This window comes from Oncorhynchus gorbuscha, linkage group LG14 (assembly GCF_021184085.1).
Source record: "Oncorhynchus gorbuscha isolate QuinsamMale2020 ecotype Even-year linkage group LG14, OgorEven_v1.0, whole genome shotgun sequence".
Lineage (NCBI taxonomy): Eukaryota > Metazoa > Chordata > Actinopteri > Salmoniformes > Salmonidae > Oncorhynchus > Oncorhynchus gorbuscha.
The window spans coordinates 29,138,676-29,157,794 of record NC_060186.1 but is presented as its reverse complement, the minus strand read 5'-3'; the positions used below and the strand labels follow the sequence as shown (position 1 = coordinate 29,157,794).

The window sequence follows — 19,119 nt, the reverse complement described above, 5'->3', positions numbered from 1 at the left end:
CAGACTTCTTCTCTCAGGGACGGGGAGTGAAACAGGGCTACCCAATAAGTCCAACAGTATTTAACATCTACATTCATTAATTAATTGGCAAAAACATTAGAAGAATCGGCAGCACCTGGTATCACCCTACACAACACTGAAATCAAGTGTCTGCTGTACGCAGATGACCTGGTGCTGCTGTCTCCCACTAAAGAGGGGTTACAGCAGCACCTAGATCATCTTCACAGGTTCTGTCAAACCTGGGCTCTGACCAAAAATAAATATATATATAATGATATTCCAAAAAAGGCCCGGAAATAAAGGATGACAAATATAAATTATATTTGGACACAGTTCTATTAGAACACACCAAAAACTACACATATCTAAGATTAAATATCAGCAACACAGGTAGCTTTCACATGGCTGTGAATGAGCTGAGAGACGAAGCAAGAAGAGCATTCTATGCCATTAAAAGGAACATCAAAATCGAAATTCCAATTAGAATCTGGCTCAAACTTTTTCACTCAGTTATAGAACCAATTGCTCTATATGGCAGTGAAGTATGGGGTCCAATCTCTAATAATTAATTTACCAAATGGGACAAACATCCAATTTTGCAAGACTGTAATTGCAAGTGCAAAAAAAACCTCCAAATAACGCATGTAGAGCAGAATTGGGCCAATACCCCCTCCTCATTCAAATAGAAAAAAGAGACATCAAATTTTACACTGCAAATTTTACGCTGCATATTGGTCCGATCCTTGTTTCACCTCTTCAGAGGAAGAGGAGGAAATCTGCCGTGACAACACATACTATTATTATTGCTGTTGGTCCCACCATTTATTTATATATAAATCTATATTTTTATTTTTCCGATATGTATACTTTGACAATGTAAGTAATAATGCACTTGCCATGTCAATAAAGTCAAATTGAATATATATACATATAGAGAGAGAGAGAGTAGAATATCCTGTACAGTCATTTTGAGAAAGAGATGAGCGTTGTAGACTATTCTTCCTTTCGCTATTTTCCTTTTATTTCACAACTGTGTTGGCAGTGATGTCTTCAACAGGGTGTGGTGAACACACTGTACACACACATCAGTGGGCATGTTAAAGCAGGTACATCTCCTACCAACATCTGGCTATTCACTCAGAGAGAGTATTATATGGGTTCAGCGTAAACTCATGTTGAATGGATACTAAATGTCAGCTTTGATAAGATTGTGATGTTGACACACAGGAAAATGTTTCCCCAAGGGGACAGAAAGAGAAAGAGCCTGAAAGGACACAAAACTGTAGCTCTAGAGTTATGAGTATCTTTCTAAATAAGACTCCAAAGCAGTGCATGGATGGCTAGAGCAACGATCAACTTAATGAAAACACATTTTCTATTGACTATTTTAAGGGCCTTTTAAGTGACAAATACAGTAAGGATTTCGAATGTCAATTGTTTAAAACATTTCTAGCCTGTCGATCTATGGGTAACAGGGTTGATGCTTTATGCTCGACCCGTTCAGTTTTCCACAGCAAAACACCAGAAAATGACCCAAAAGAACCAGCTCAGCTGCTTTTACCCTGTGATTTGACTATTAGATGTTCAATGTTTCTTTTGAAACAAATGTTTTAAAAGGTGCAGTTTCACTATATTAACACAGTTCAGTTCACTTAACAGGGTGGACCTTAAAATCTTGGACCTTAAAAACATGCTCTTCTCCCGTGAGGTGAAAACATGCTCTTCTCCTGTGAGGTGAAAACATGCTCCTCTCCTGTGAGGTGAAAACATGCTCCTCTCCTGTGAGGTGAAAACATGCTCTTCTCCTGTGAGGTGAAAACATGCTCTTCTCCCGTGAGGTGAAAGCATGCTCTTCTCCTGTGAGGTGAAAGCATGCTCTTCTCCTGTGAGGTGAAAACATGCTCTTCTCCTGTGAGGTGAAAACATGCTCCTCTCCTGTGAGGTGAAAACATGCTCTTCTCCTGTGAGGTGAAAACATGCTCTTCTCCCGTGAGGTGAAAGCATGCTCTTCTCCTGTGAGGTGAAAGCATGCTCTTCTCCTGTGAGGTGAAAACATGCTCCTCTCCTGTGAGGTGAAAACATGCTCCTCTCCTGTGAGGTGAAAACATGCTCTTCTCCTGTGAGGTGAAAACATGCTCTTCTCCCGTGAGGTGAAAACATGCTCTTCTCCCATGAGGTGAAAACATGCTCTTCTCCCGTGAGGTGAAAACACGCTCTTCTCCCGTGAGGTAAAAACATGCTCTTCTCCCGTGAGGTGAAAACATGCTCTTCTAATGTGAGGTGAAAACATGCTCTTCTCCCGTGAGGTGAAAACATGCTCTTCTCCCGTGAGGTGAAAACATGCTCTTCTCCCGTGAGGTAAAAACATGCTCTTCTCCCGTGAGGTGAAAACATGCTCTTCTAATGTGAGGTGAAAACATGCTCTTCTCCTGTGAGGTGAAAACATGCTCTTCTCCTGTGAGGTGAAAACATGCTCTTCTAATGTGAGGTGAAAACATGCTCTTCTCCCGTGAGGTGAAAACATGCTCTTCTCCCGTGAGGTGAAAACATGCTCTTCTCCTCACATGAGAGAAGGTGGTGTTAACATAACTTAAGCTCAACTTGCAAAAACAGCCATTTCAACTACACATTTCACATGTTTTTGTTGTTGTAAGGGAGGATGCCATGAGTACTGATTAGATCGAGAGTATTACTCATTAAAAACAGCTAATTGACAATCACTACTGAAGCAGGGGCCCAGAGGGTCATGGGGGCATTGGGTGAGAGGGGCCAGGGGTGGAGGGTAAGGTGTTTTGGGGAGTGTATTTGAGTTCAGTCTAGCTCTGCTCTCATCTCTGGGTCAAAAGCATCGCCTCTCCATCCTTGCCATTATTATGTAAACAAAATAATGAGATAGCCCTGCACATACAGGCCCACAGATCAAACATGTTGTCTGCTTCCCAAATCACACACTGTTCCCTATTTAGTGCAGTACTTTTAAAAAGGGCCCATAGAGCTCAAAAGTATTGTACTATATAGGGAATATGGTGCCATTTGAAATGCACACGTTGTCTGATTTGATCTCTAAACAAGCTAACAGAGGCTCAAGTGCAATTGGTTGTTCTCCAAAACACAGGTTAGGGCTGTGATACTGTGAATGTTGCTGAGGCCTAGATAAGGGAGCTGTTTAACTGACAGCATCACAATAATACACTTCAGCTATTTGGTCAGGTGGCAGTTGTGCAACGGTTGAGTTTTTATCAGCCTAACATTGCCACATACACATGCACGCGTTTCAAATGCACGTACGTAGAACACATACTCGCGCGCACACACACACACACACAAGCACACTCTTCTCTCCTGAAGGGCCATTGTCTGTTTTATGATGGTGCCTATCGGGTTTTACTGAAAGACAGCAAACAGTCCCAACTCTCTGTGAAGCCCATAAACCATCCACAGGACATCCTTTGTGAGCTTCGCAGCTTTATAAACTGTTTCTGTTTGTTAAGAGGGCGGGGGGCCTCATCAGCAACATACAGTCATTCGTAAAGTATTCAGGCCCCTTGACTTTCCCCACATTTTGTTATGTTACAGCCTTATTCTAACATGGATTCAATTGTTTATTTCTCCCTCATCAATCTGCACACGATATCCCATAACAACAAAGCAAAAACAGATTTAATTAAAATGTATATAAAAAATACTGAAATATCACAATTCCATAAGTATTCAGACCCTTTACTCAGTACTTTGCTGAAGCACCTTTGGAAGTATTTACAGCCTCGAGTTTTCTTGACGCTATAAGCTTGGCACACCTGTATTTGGGGAGTTTCTCCCATTCTTCTCTGAAGATCCTCTCAAGCTCTGTCAGGTTGGATGGGGAGCGTTGCTGCACAGGTATTTTCAGGTCTCTCCAGAGATGTTCGATTGGCCACCGGCCCAAACTGCCAGGACACCAACCCTCCAAGACCCCCCCCCCACACACACAAAAATCTAATTAAAAAAGACTCCTCTCCCTTCACTCCCCATCCCCAACCCACTATCCCCCAATGCACCAATAACCAACAAAATGATCAAAAGAGAAAAATGAAGGAGAACAAACAGAAAAAAAACAATCAAAAACAAAGGACATCAAGGAATCAAACAACTGTTTGACTGCATGTGAGGCACTATTTACATGTGTGTCCGTGTGTGTGTTTGAATAGGAGCGTATGTACAGTGGGGCAAACAAGTATTTAGTCAGCCACCAATTGTGCAAGTTCTCCCACTTAAAAATATGAGAGAGGCCTGTAATTTTCATCATAGGTACACTTCAACTATGACAGACAAAATGAGAGAAAAAAAATCCAGAATATCACATTGTAGGGTTTTTTAGGAATTTATTTGCAAATTATGGTGGAAAATAAGTATTTGGTCACCTACAAACAAGCAAGATTTCTGGCTCTCACAGACCTGTAACTTCTTCTTTAAGAGGCTCCTCTGTCCTCCACTGTAACAGCGCTTCCCCTCATTGTCATTCAAACTGACTTATTATTTGGTTTATTTTGACTTTATTTTTGACTTTATTCTTTGACCTTCTGGCCACTCTACCATAAAGGCCTGATTGGTGGAGTACTGCAGAGATGGTTGTCCTTCTGGAAGGTTCTTCCATCTCCACAGAGGAACTCTGGAGCTCTGTCAGAGTGATCATCGGGTTCTTGGTCACCTCCCAGACCAAGGCCCTTCTCCCCCATTGCTCAGCTCTAGGAAAAGTCTTGCTGGTTCCAAACTTCTTCAACTGAAGAATGATGGAGGCCAGTGTTCTTGGGGACCTTCGATGCTGCAGACATTTTTTGTACCCTTCCCCAGATCTGTGCCTCGACACAATCCTGTTTCTGAGCTCTACGGACAATTCCTTCGACCTCATGGCTTGGTTTTTGCTCTGATATGCACTGCCAACTGTGGAACCTTATATAGACAGGTGTGCCTTTCCAAATCATGTCCAATCAATTGTTGTTGTTTTTTTAGACTTTTGCAAAAATGTCATTATGGGGTATTGTGTGTAGATGGATGAGGAACATGTTTTATTTCCTCCATTTTAGAATAAGGCTGTAACGTAATACAATGTAGAGAAAGGAAAGGGGTCTGAATACTTCCCAATGCACTGTAGTACTGTAGGCTACTCGGCTCAGACACACCAATACCATTTGCTTGCCAAGAGTACTTACACCTGCGAACATGATTTGCAAAACTGAGAGCGCACTGATTTTACATGTAGAATCAGGTGACAAATAGGTCTTTCCATTGGATTTCAATCCATTTTTGACCTCACCCCTATTGATTTGAACATCACTTTGTATACATATTTGCCCATACTAAAAGTGGTCAGGAAGTCACTTTTTGGACTTGAATGCCAAACCGTTTAGGAGTTCGAGGTCCTCAAACTTGACCCATTTTGTATTTCCATGTCTTCTTGACTGGAAAAAAAATAAACGGTTGAATTTGGATACCATTTAAAAGCTTACAAACAGGGTTGTCAAAGTATTTTATATATGTTTTTTTTTTAAATGCCCGAGTCGGGTTCGAATCAAGCCCACTGCCATTTGACTCGTGGAGGAACGTCTACTTTCAATGCACTCATTCCACGTGGTTGAAACAGAAACAGCTCAAAGGTTAACAGTTTTACTCCCAGTGCGTAAGGTTAGGGCTATGGTTTGGGGAAGGCTTACAACGAAACAATAAAAAACGACGTGCTCGAGTATCATCAGTATTCATAGCATTCTTAGTGCTTGCTAGAGCATTGGGAACTTCCTGAGCTCAGTGGTCTAGGCAGCGCGCTCCGCCTCATCCTCATGAGTGCTGGGAGATCTAGTGACCAGCCTGAGCCTAAATTAGGCCCACAAGTTAATGACGTTTATTTAAATGTTTTCAAGACGTTAAAAAAAGAATAGTCTAATAATTTACACATCAAAGAAAAGGGTCAGCTCAACAAAATCGTTTTTGTATAGGCTCAAATGCATAAACATCTTGACAGCTTTACAAAATCAAACACAATACAGGCTTACAATCCGCACCAAAGACCAGAACTATATCGACAAATCACCCATAGCCCAACTATAAAACGTGGGTCAGCATCCACACTGGAGGAAGGTTTATCATTCTACAGTAGGCCTACATCTGTCAATCAACTGATGGCCCAAATCTGCTCATCAACTCAGCCACGGAAACACATTATTATGGGTTTTCGCACCTTTCATTGTGTGACAATGGACATGCTAACGGGTAACCTACAGAATGTTCCCTATTGGAATAGAATAGAATCCAATAACAATATAATATAATATTGCAACCATCGATGGCACTAGATTATCATCAGCTGATCTCTCCTGAAACAGACAACGTGTGCATCTCAAATGGGCTGCAATCTGAGGCTGGTAACTCTAATGAATTTATCCTCTGCAGCAGAGGTAACGCTGGGTATTCCTTTCCTGTGGCGGTCCTCATGAGAGCCAGTTTCATCATAGCGCTTGATGGTTTTTGCGACTGTACTTGAAGAAACTTTCTTTCAATATTCCTGATTGGCTGACCTTCATGTCTTAAAATAATGATGGACTGTCGTTTCTCTGTGCTTATTTGAGCTGTTCTTGGCATAATATGGACTTGGTCTTTTACCGAATAGGGCTGACTTCTGTATACCGCCTCTACCTTGTCACAACACAACTGATTGGCTAAAACCCATTAAGAAGGAAAGGAAGTCCACAAATTAACATGAAACAAGGCACTCCTGTTAATTGAAATGCATTCCAGGTGACTACCTCACGAAGCTGGTTGAGAGAATACCAAGAGTGTGCAAAGGGTGGCTACTTTGAAGAATCTCAAATATAAAATATATTTAATATATGTTTAACTGTTTTTTGGTTACTACATGATTCCATAAGTGTTCTTTTATAGTTTTGATGTGTTCACTATTATTCCACAGTACAATGTTGAAAATAGTACAAATAAAGAAAAACCCTGTAATGATTAGGTGTGTCCAAACTGTTGACTGGTACTGTATATGATGGTTATATAGACAGTATGGACAGTATATGAACAGAAAAGGTGTGTACAGCAGTAGTTATATAGGACAGGCCTTGACTAGAATACAGCAGATACTTCTGAAGTGGGTAAATGCAGCAGAAAATATCTCAGAGACAAAAGAGACATCTGTACATGGTGAACAGCGAGGTATGTCTCAGTCACACACACACACACACACACACACACACACACACACACACACACACACACACACACACACACACACACACACACACACACACACACACACACACACACACACACACACACACACACACGCAACGCAGACATACATACACACACACACACAATAGGCCATATTTGAAAAGAAAATATTTACAAAAGAAGAGGCCACATGGCTAAGTATCTAGTATCTAGACTTAGTAGTTCCCAAGACGTGTGAGCGACCTGAAGCCGCATGTATCAGGAGACTCAGAGAGGGAGGGCTGATTTAGGATAGACATGCCATACAGCCCCAGGTATATCATTGACTGGTTGGATGACTGAGAGTGAAATCAGATTGTAGGCTACTCAGAGCTTGGATACGTTCTATCATGGCATCCAACAGATTCTACCGTATCTTCATTCTGTTCTGACGCTCATCCTCTGAATGAGTAATGCCTAAAATTGTCAGCCAGAGGTGTCCATTTACAGAAGTGACTACATCGAAACTGCTTCTCTCTCTTCGGTATCCCAGCTCCCTCTCTCTTCGTTATCCCAGCTCCCTCCCCTCTTTTCTCCCTCCCCTGCTCCTCCCCTCTTTTCTCTGAATAGGGAGTGAAAAGCAGGAGGAACAGGTTTTGGCCCAGTCAACCACAACTGTGTTTTCTCCCTCCCTTCATTCCTCTCTGTTTCTCTGGGCTGGGGGAAACCTGCTGTGGCTTGTACGGGCATGCATTAGCACAATAAGAAAACATCTGTTAAGAAAGTTCAGAACACCCTCTCCTCTCTCTCTCTCTCTCTCTCTCTCTCTCTCTCTCTCTCTCTCTCTCTCTCTCTCTCTCTCTCTCTCTCTCTCTCTCTCTCTCTCTCTCTTTCTCCCATCTGTCTCTCTTCTTTCCTCCGTCCGTAGTGCCTCCATGTTTTTGCTTTGCTCTCAAGCCTTTAACATAGCCAATAGTCTCATGATGCTCTCCTTATTCAGTACTGTACATGTGCGTATGTCCGTGTCTGTGTTTCTATTGGTGTAAGTGTATAGAGGAAGTTACTCTTTCTTACCGGTGTGTGTCCTTTGGTGTGCTTTCAAGTGAGAGCTCTTTGTGTAAACCTTGGTGCAGCCTACAAAGGGAAAAGAGATGTTAGTGTCACTGCACTGACCATGGAGCAGTATTCAACATTGACCTCTACGCTATTTCATTTCACCATGTCTCGGTAAGCAAACTAACAGAATCATGAACCTCATCTCCTGTATCTGTGACCATACACGGTTTAGTCTTTAGCACATTAGCCTTTTGCAAAGTATCTCTTTCAATGACCAAGAGGGCACTTTGGGAGCATTCATTCATTCATTCATTCATTCTTCCAGTATCCCCCTTTCCTTTCCATCCATCCAGTATCAGGGGGCTCACCTGGGAAGTCACAGAAGTGGATCCGTCTCTTCTCCAGCTCTGGGTTGTTCCGTCGGTTGTACCTGGGTCCCGTCAGCACCCCCTGTCCATGGGCCATGAGCATGGAGTGGTGGGACATCTGGGTGACCTTCAATCCCAGCCTCGTGGAGGCCTGGTAGGGGGGAGGAGGGGTGAGCAGCTCTGCCTGGTTCTCAGGACTACCCGGCTGGGAGTTGGGGGGTGAGGGAGGTAGGCTGTGGGGCTGGGACTGGGGCGATGCGGTGGTGTGGTGGTGATAGAAATGCTCCGGCATCGCAAACGACGAGTCACCACCGCCGTGACCCACCGTCGTCAAGGAGACGCTGTTCAGGTTTATCATGGTTCTACCGTTGCTGGCTCCGCCGGTCCCTGGTTGGCTGCTGTGGGAGAGGGTCATTGTGAGGTCAGCTCCACTGACAGGAACAGGCATCTGGTAGACCTGTGGTTTCTGGGGGCCAATGTACAGCTCTGTGTGTGTGTCTGAAACTGGGTGGCCACCGGCAGCCATGTCGGGTTTGATAAACATGGTGTTGACGGTCTGGGGCATGCTGAAGACAGACGTGAAGTCAGGCAAGGTCTGGATGGTCTGTATGGAGCAGGGCACTGGCACATCCACACCCGGCTCTGTCTTGATGTGTTGGAGTAGGTGATTTTGGTGGGCCTGGTGGTGCTGCTGGTTAGGCTTGTTGGGCCGGTACAGGCCAGTGCGGAGGTGGGTGGTGTTGGGGAGGATGAGGTTGATGTTGACGCTGTATGGGGCCGTGTTGGGCTTCTCCTCTGAGAAGTACTCGTCCACCAACGAGGCGCTCTCTCTGCGGTTCTTCTTGTCTGTGGGGGCCATGGAGGGAGGGATGAGGGGGCTGCCTGGGGTCTGGGAGAGGTATTTCTCCATCTCCAACCGGATCTAGAGAGAGCGAGAAGGAAGAGAGAGTGAGTCGTGTTTCAATACAGAGCCAAAGTTGAAAAGGTAGGCACTCGTGCATCTAGGATGAGTCTCTTGTTTGGGGTACGAATTCACGTTTTCATTCAATTCCTTTAAAAAACCCTCTCAGCTAAACCCGTAGTTGCTCTTTATTGATTCTGTCACTATGTGGGATTGTGTTGGTGTAAAGGTGGAAGTGACATGGCACAGAGGGGGATGGAGGGGGTATCTGTCTCTAATGTCTCCGTCTGTCTGGGTGTGTGTCAGTTAGAGAGAGACGCCAGGAGAACTGGTGGTACCAGGACTCTCTTCCTCCCAGCATCCAACCTCTCTCCCTTCCATTCCTCACATTCCAACCTACCAATGGAGCTCACCACCGTGGACGAATCAGAGGAAGGGAGGGAACGATGGAGTGGAAGACACATGGAAAGACTGCCTTAAATGTGTGCTGCCACAAAGGTAACTTAAAAGGGAAAACATTTCAAAGTAGACACAATGCGTGGCGTTTGTCCTTTGGCGGCGGGAAAGCCACCAGAAACAATTGCGCTCTAACTACTAGAGAGTGGCTGTTGAGGCCCGGCCCTGTCTGTTTTTGAAATGTTTTTCTCTTTCATTTATCATCTCTCTCTTCTGAAATGATCTATCCATGGCTTACTTAGCCCTCTGCCAGCCCTACAGGACATGTCTGTGCAGGGTGCAGTGCTCGCTAAGTAAACAGACAAAACAAAGGTGAGGGCATGAGAAAGAAGGAGCGAACACAAACACTACACTGCCTCCGCTGTCAATTATAAATAGAAACAGAGAGAACTCATTTGATTCTACCAGAGATGTCATGGGACAGCTAGATCATTTCAGATTACAGAGGGAGAGGGAGCGAGAGATGAAAGAGATGATAGATTGAAAGAGAAAAACCTGAAAGTTCTCCAAACCAAACCATCAGCCCATTGTAACTCTAGATGATGGACTAGCTTTTCATTTAGATACCATGTTGTACCTAAGGGCTTGTTAAAACGAATCCCAAGAAGCAAAAAGAGGACTTATTAAGATAGTACTATTTTACTAGGAAAGTTACAAATGAATGCCAGCTAAATAAAGAACTGTAGCCTAAATCAAATGTGCTGCAACTCAAACACACCACTGTTGGTTCTATGAGTTACTGAGGCCAAACACTGGAGCACAAAGAGCCAATCCAAGGCAAAGCCCAGCCAATTGGTTGTGTACAAATGATTCAATGAGCTGTTGATATATTGAGGCTCTATCCAGCTGTACATAATGGCTAACCCAACAGCAGGTACAATGAAGGGGAGAGGACATTTCATCAGGCCTATTATACCTCCACAGCTATTTGAAGTGCCAGCTATGTCAACACTGGCTGCATTATATATTTCCCAATCTCTTCCCTAGCAACCCCAGTGTTGATGTGTTTTTATACACACACTCTTGAAGGGCTATCGCTTTATGGTCACTTCAACCTGTGTGTGAGTGTGTGTCTGTGTGTGCGTGTGTGCGCCTCCAGAATATAATGGGCCATTTATCACTAGTGAACCCCACCGTCTCTCTCAAGCACCTCTGCCCCACAGCCCCTTCTGACATCAGTGCAATCTGACCAGGGAGAGAAACTGAAATGTAAAACCAAGTATTTAACTGGAAAATGGCTTCTTTCTATGTGTATTGAGAGCTCCTCCTGTTTGAAGCTGCTCCTTTTCAGGACAGGGCACAAACGGGTCTTGTGTTATTTGGGTGCTGGCAGGCAGGCTAACCCAGCGCCCTTGGCAGTGCTCACCCCTCTGGCCTGAGCACAGGGGGTTGGTGGCGCCTTAATTTGGGAGGACGGGCTCATGGTATTGACTGGAGCGGAATCAGTGGAATGATATTAAATACATTAAAACACAGGACTCTCTTCCTCCTGTTTGATGCCATTTAATTTGCTCTGTTCCAGCCATTATTATGAGCCATCCTCCCCTCAGCAGCCTCCACTTGGCCTGAGTGCCCTGGATCCTGTTCATTAGGCAACAAATGGAAGAAAACATATTGATATAGGGAGAGACTACAATAAGAAATGTTCATTTTCTGTTGCTAAACTTTTTCTGCTGTGTGTTTAAATGAACACCACCCTGGTTCCTCTCCTTCTTTTCTTAACCCTCTCGCCACATCTCCCCCTGTTCCCCCTCTTCTGTCCATCCCCTTTGTGTCAGAAGAAGAATGGAGTACCACTAAACCCTGGCCCAAGACTGAGTCTGTTAATGATTGTAGACCAGACAACTGCTACACGCCAAAGCCCAGATAACAGAGAAGAGGAGGGAAGAGAAGAAAAGAGCCAACTTCTTATCAGCTCTTTTCTGGGTTATGGAGTAGAGTCAGGGTCCACGTCCCGAATGGCACCCTATTCCCTACGTAGTACAGGGCCCATAGGGCTGGCCAAAAGTAGTGCACTATGTAGGGAATACAGGGTGCCATTTGGGATGCACCCAGGGGGGTTTACACACTTAAGGTCCATGACCATGACTGTGATTTTGAGTTCAGATATTTAGTTTAGATATTAAACTAAAGTCAAAATACCAGCCAAGTCAATACTGTGCAATGAAAGATGACTAATGTCACATTTCATACCAAGTCACCAAGGTTAACTATGAGTAACTATAGCAACTATGCTGTCCAACAATACGATAATGCAATAAAAATGCCTTTCAGACCATCGTTAGCCATGCAAATCTATCTGCAACTAATATCCAAATCAGCATCCAACAACACCACTCAAGAGTTCCTTGTGGCCAATAGACTATCCTCCTCCTTACCTGCTCAGAAGTCAGGGGTCAGGATATCCCACAGACAAATGGTCCTGTCTCCTCAATAATGATCCTTTATTAAAGGGAAATACCTGAAATGTGTCTTCCGCATTTGACCCAACCCCTCTGAATCAGAGAGAATCAGAGAGGTGCAGAGGGCTGCCTTAATCAACATCCACAGTGCCTGGGGAACAGTGGGTTAGGAAATGGTGTGTATGTTTCCTGGGATCATCTCCATAAACGATCACTGATAGCCATGGGGAGGGAGGGAGGGAGCGAGGGAGAGAGAGAGAGAGAGAGAGAGAGAGAGAGAGAGAGAGAGAGAGAGAGAGAGAGAGAGAGAGAGAGAGAGAGAGAGAGAGAGAGAGAGAGAGAGAGAGAGAGAGAGAGAGAGAGAGAGAGAGAGAGAGAGAGAGAGAGAGAGAGAGAGAGAGAGAGAGAGAGAGAGAGAGAGAGAGAGAGAGAGAGAGAGAGAGAGAGAGAGAGAGAGAGAGAGAGAGAGAGAGAGAGAGAGAGAGAGAGAGAGAGAGAGAGAACCTTTGATACTGAAATGATGTTTTATGGCTACTGGCATGATGATAAGACGTGTTGTTTTGGCTTTTTTAGGACCGTCACTTTGAGGACAGTCAGTCATCTTGGTTTGTGAAAAATAATGTAGTGTCATATGAGTATTGTTGAGGTTTCCTGAACTCAGTCCTGGCGCATGTTTTGTGTTTTCCCTAGGGCACAAAAACTAAATGTGTACCCAGAGGGCACCCCAGGATCGAGTTTGGGAAACCCAGACTTAGACTGCTGACCAGTAGTGTAAAATACTTAAGTAAAAACACTTTAAAGTACTACTTTTATGGGGTACCTGTACTTTATTTTACTATTTTTGAGCACTTCACTACATTTCTAAAGAAAATAATATACTTTTTACTCCATACATTTGTCCTGACACGAAAAGTACTCATTACATTTTGAATGTTTAGCAGGACCAAAGAATTGTCTAATTTAAGCACTTATCAAGAGAACATACCTGGTCATCCCTACTGCCTCTGATCTGGCAGACTCACTAAACATAAACGCTTCATTTTGAAATTATGTCGGAGTGTGCCCCTGGCTATCCGTAACAAAAACGACATGGTTTGCTTAATATAAGCAATTTGAAATGACTTATACTTTTGACTTTTGATACTTAAGTATATTTTTTACAATTACATTTACTTTTGATACTGAACTATGCTTAAAACCAAAAACGTTGATAGACTTTTACTCGAGTAATATTTCTATTAAGGTATCTTTACTTTTACTCAAGTATAGCAATTGGGTCGTTTTTCAACCACTGCTGTTGACTGGTGGTGACCTAGAGTCTGGTCAAAGAAAGTCAAAGCGCTGTGACTTGTTTAGACTGGCCATGGAGTATGAGTATTGAGACATATAGGAAACCACTGTGACTGGTAATGACCATGTGTAGTCTGGCCAAAGAGTTTGACTGGCAGTGTAGCATTAGTCTGGCCATTTACAGTCTGTTTATTGACAGGGGATAATAACACAAAAAACCCATACAGAGAGACGAGAGACGAATCAATACACAAGTGAGTGGTTATACTTGTCTACACTGTAAACCTTCATGGAGCCACGAAGGATTCAGTTGGTTTTGGAGAAGGATGCCACAGCAGGCTGGAAACACGCAGCATTCAAATCAATCAGTTAACCAAACTACATTTTACGCAAAGAGAATAGCAAGGAGAAAAAGTAATCTATAACACAGCAAACAACAGAACACCGGGGAAGCTAAAAGCTTTCAATGAGCATTCACCGTGGTCATGGTAAAGTCGATGCCCTGCAGTTGGTAGGCAGGCACTGTAAGTCTATCATGTCTAGTATCAAGCATCTAGTGTACTTACTACAGAGAGCTGATCTGTGGCCCACTATGATGATAAGGCACTGGAGCGTACCATTGAATGGCTGTTCGTGGGGAAACACCCCCCAGCATCGCCCCTGTTGGTGCAACTCCCTGGTGCTTTGTTTACCCACAATACAACTCACCTCTCATCTCAATGAGACGCAGCACAAATCTCCTGCTCAAAATCAAATGTCCACTTCTCAAGATTCTGACGGATCTAGTCTAAAAGTATGAGATAAAAACACATGCTGGATAGAATATATACAACACACAGATAAACATAAACGTATCTATGAATGAAACGGATTCATTTAAAAAGTAATACACCGTTCCCTCCAAACACTTTTGGTTTCCTTTCACTAGCTAGTGTAGTTATATGGATGTGTGCCAGAGGTGACTGTTGGAGAATGGGGTAGACCTGTAGACCCGATGCAAATGGGCTGTATTGCATTTGCAGTCAAATGGCTAGTCAAACTAAACGCCACTGACTATCTGAAAAATGTCTATAAATTCTGCCTCTAAAGTTACCTGTTTAAGTCTGACTGTGGCCTAAAACAACCTCGGGGAATGAAGAAAGATATGTCTAAATTCTGTCTCTAAAGTTACCTGTTTAAGTCTGACTGTGGCCTAAAACAACCTCGGGGAATGAAGAAAGATATGTCTAAATTCTGTCTCTAAAGTGACCTGTTTAAGTCTGACTGTGGCCTAAAACAACCTCGGGGAATGAAGAAAGATAGGTCTAAATTCTGCCTCAAAATGTCCTTAATTCCTCTGTAATTACTATGCAGTTACAGGTAACTACACCGATATATCTACAAATCCCATGTAACTAAATGACGCCAGTGCAACCAGAGACATTGTAACAGCTATGTAAACATTCTGTAGGTCTTTACACAACGAATCTGCAGTGCTTCGTTAGATCAGATAAGGTCATTGGAAAACCCTTTTGACTTGAGCACATTCAACCACAGTGACTGGAGGTTCACAAGAGTAGCCAACTACCGGGAAACATAGGCTCATCCATCAGCCTTTCTCCCTTGGCCTGCAGTTACTTTGCCTAGCTTGGTATTGTATCACCCACCTCCTGCCCCAAGCAGTATAGAGATAGATTAGGGATAAGCGCCCTAGTTTTTTTTGTTACGTTTATTTGATCATTTAAAACAAGGTACACATACTAAATGATTAAGAATCATTGAGGATAAACACAAGAAAGTTGACAAGTTATTTCTATTGTAATCCTCTTCCATGATAGCGTTTGGTATATGTGGCAGGACAAACCAAATAGAGCAGGGCCCTGTACAGACAGGTCTAACTGCATACTGCTGTCATGACAGGCATGGCCACAGTCTTAAAGATGAAGGCGCTAGTTGGAACCAAATAAGGTTCTTGAGAGCGATGCCATACGGGAACCATTTTAGGGTCTCTGAAGAACCATGAATTGGATAGTTATAATATAATAATAATAATAATATATGCCATTTAGCGGACGCTTTTATCCAAAGCGACTTACAGTCATGTGTGCATACATTCTACGTATGGGTGGTCCCGGGAATCGAACCCACTACCCTGGCGTTACAAGCGCCATGCTCTACCAACTGAGCTACAGAAGGACCACAGTTCTTTGAGGAACCATACAAATATCCCAAACCATAAATAATTCAGCCCTCCAGGACCGGATTTTAATAGCCTTGCTTTAGGGTTTTAAGCCTTATTGAAATATTTCACAGGATGCCTTTCAAGTGAATTTTAGCATTACCAGAACCACCCGTGACTGTGTTTGCTAGTGACAGAGTAATGGTTGCTGCATTAATTCATGTTTAGTCATGTGTGCATTCACCAAGTGGAATCCTAAGTGAATATGTTGTCATTAAAATGAATAAATCTCAAATTCGAGACAGAAATTCCTAGGCCCTCAAAATATGGTTTAATGGCCTCGTTTTACCCTAATACAGTGGCCTGAAACTCATAGTTTACAGGTCACATCAGGCCTGCAAGTCATATTATGATGGTTTGCTAAGTGATGTGTAAATCCTATTGGAATCCAGCCAGAGTCGGGATATCTGACATTTAGATATGTTCTTTTAGGTCTGCCAGTGTTAGGAAGACTGAGATATGAGACTACATTAAACATCTCAACTGAAACAACCATTTCAGTAACGGGTACAATGAGTCCACGTAATAGTTTAGAAAAAAAAGATATGTTATTTATATGTGAGTAGCATAAGATCAATTCATGAATAAATGTACACGCAAAAATATAGATACAAATCTAACAATTCTGAAAACCATCCTGCAACAGAGCATGTTAGGAAAGATGATAATGATGGCCGTGGTTTTGGTACAACTCTGGTTATTAACACCAACAGTGGGGTTATTTAACCACACAAGAGTCTTAATTGAACCTTTTACAGTGTTCATTTAACACTTGAATCAACACTAGAAGTGTTACACGGAAAAATCAACACTAGTTCTACATAGCTACCTCAATTACCTCGCACATCGACTCGGTACTAGTACTCCCTGTATATAGCCGTGCTATTTGAACTCGTTACTGTTGTTCGCTGTGTATCCTCATCTCTATTTCTATTTGAATATTTGCCTTTAACTCTGCATTGTTGGAAAAGGACCGGTGAGTAAAGGCATTTCTCTGTTAGACTACACCTGTTGTTTTACGAAGCATGGGACAAATAACCTCTGATTTGAGTTCGTTAACGCGGATGAACGGCTATGAAAGGGACACATACATTCCAGATCCCCTTTAGAGTTCTGAAGAATCATAGATGCCCCTTCAACAACCTCACACTTAACTCAAAGGTTCTTTATCGGCCAGATTTGTCCAAAGGAACGTTAATAGCCGAGGAAAGAACATGTAAGAATCTTCAGTGCAGGGAAAAGGCGACATCATTAGACTGCCTTGAAGCATCAATTCCTATACGACACAAAGACATGTCTCTGAGGGAAAAATGGCCCTATATTTAGTTCATATGAACCCAGTGCCCTGTCCTTTAGGGAATGTGGGCATATATTAGAGAAACTAGCCTAATGACAGTGCCCTCTCTTGTTGATACAGTGGTGCCATGTTAATTACTAATAATGAATAGTAACTTAATCGACTTCATAAGTTCCATTTCAAAAAGTAAAACTATACTTCTCGAACTTTTGATTGCAATATTGTCTGGAATGAAACGGGCCATATTCCTATTAAATATATCATTAGCCTCAATCCAACCATGAAGAAAGACAGTAAATGACAATCATAACTAGGTTAAACACACCAGGGGCTATATATGATAACATAAATCCACATCAATTAATTGCTGTCAATTCTAAAGTGATCTCCATCAACGGTAAGTGGACGTTGATGGATGCCGCCGTTCAACCGCCGTTCAGCGGTTGAGATTGAGCCAGATGTTGCTGGGGAAACACGACACCAGAAGGGGAACTGAACTACCTGCAGGTGGGGGTCGGGATCTGGGGTACACCTCACACACACCCTCTTAAAATAAGCAGGAAAGACAGATCATTGCAAGGCAAATGCACAATAAAGAACCCACAATATGATGGGTGAGAATCTACTGAGAACGTGGAGTATGTGGCACTGCATGTGCAAATGCGGACAAATATTAGTAATAATAATATGGACATATGTATAAGAAAAACGTGGCCAAATTAAGGGTATAATTAATCCGTTTGGTCTTGAACCATAAGAAAATATTTTGTCGATGTGTTAAATTATATTATACAGTTTACTTGCACCTTGATCGATCCTGTTTCCCGCAGAGCTAAGTCAAATTATTCACGTTAAACCCTATTCTATTGCACACTTCGTTCGTTGTCGATAAAGTGCCAGCTAAATAAATACATATATTTATAAAAATAATCTTCAAACGAATGCAACGCAGGAAAAATATGAATTTATAATGAACAGATTGACAAATCTTTAACATAAAAAAATCGGAATCAATTTGTAGGCCTATTCAACAACATTCGTGCTTGCGTCGAGCAACAATCGTGCTTGCGTCGAGTAACGCCTGGGTAACAATGCCATAGGCTTTTTTTCCATAGGCTAACCTTTTTGGAATATGGACAATCCTGTGTATTGAATAGGCCTACATGTTCTCTTTCTCCCAAGAACAATAAAAAACGTTATTCACTGTTATGCATGATACGAATAGGTTTATTGTGATTTTAGATAAGCGAAGGACACCTGAATGGAACGATTCACTTCTACAGTTTTCGCATTGAGACTATTTCTTGAGTGGGAGTGTCCCACTGTTCAACTGACTACATAATATGAACCAGGAGGAGAAGGGCGGAACACGGTGGAGCCCCTGGCCGCACCTGGGCTACCTCCACTGGGCTAACATGTCATTCTCACCGCGGGTTTCACTTCCTCGAACACGGACGAGTCTTCTGCGCCGTCGGCTCCAGACATCCGCACAGGCTTCAGCTGCGTGAAAACAGCCCTCTCATCTGTGTGTGGAGGATTCATGGCCAGTCCTACACTAGTTGCCATAGTTATCTCTCCGATAAAACGTATTCAAATAGCGCTTCCTTTATAAATATGACTTATGTAAAGTACATATAGATTTGGCAACTGTTGCGTGATAAGCGCGTCGCTGTCGGGTCCAGGTGCGCGCAGTAATTCCAAATCCCTCACTGGCTCACAAGTCATTTTACCTGCGCTCAAGTAAGCCAAGTGAGACCTGGAATTCATGATTGACAAAAACATTAGCCAATTCAAGCGAGGGAGTGTCCTCTACCCCAATCACCTGTGCCGTAGGTGTTTTTCACGTGGGTGATGAGGAAACTACATAATGGAGAAGGAGAGAGAAAGGGGGGATGATGTTGGAAGAACAAGCATGGTTTTTAGTTCATAAACAGCATATAGCCCAG

General features: G+C 43.0%; 1 protein-coding gene across 3 annotated transcripts in view; it reads right to left on the bottom strand.

The window, feature by feature from the left end:
- Window positions 1-18,898, bottom strand: part of LOC123994756 (Krueppel-like factor 5) — a 27,473-nt gene extending 8,575 nt beyond the window's left edge. The window contains exons 1-4 of one of the 3 annotated variants that reach the window (XM_046297718.1): window positions 18,602-18,898; window positions 8,610-9,531; window positions 8,260-8,319; window positions 3,798-3,943 (exon numbers count right to left, since the gene is read on the bottom strand). In XM_046297718.1, the coding sequence (XP_046153674.1) occupies window positions 3,840-3,943; window positions 8,260-8,319; window positions 8,610-9,531; window positions 18,602-18,739 (1,224 nt within the window). In that variant the 5' untranslated portion in view covers window positions 18,740-18,898 and the 3' untranslated portion in view covers window positions 3,798-3,839. Of the gene's footprint in view, window positions 1-3,797; window positions 3,944-8,259; window positions 8,320-8,609; window positions 9,532-12,344; window positions 12,510-18,601 lie in introns of those variants that run through there. The other 2 variants (XM_046297717.1, XM_046297719.1) reach the window with 2 other exon arrangements.
- Between the last annotated feature and the right edge of the window lie 221 nt (window positions 18,899-19,119).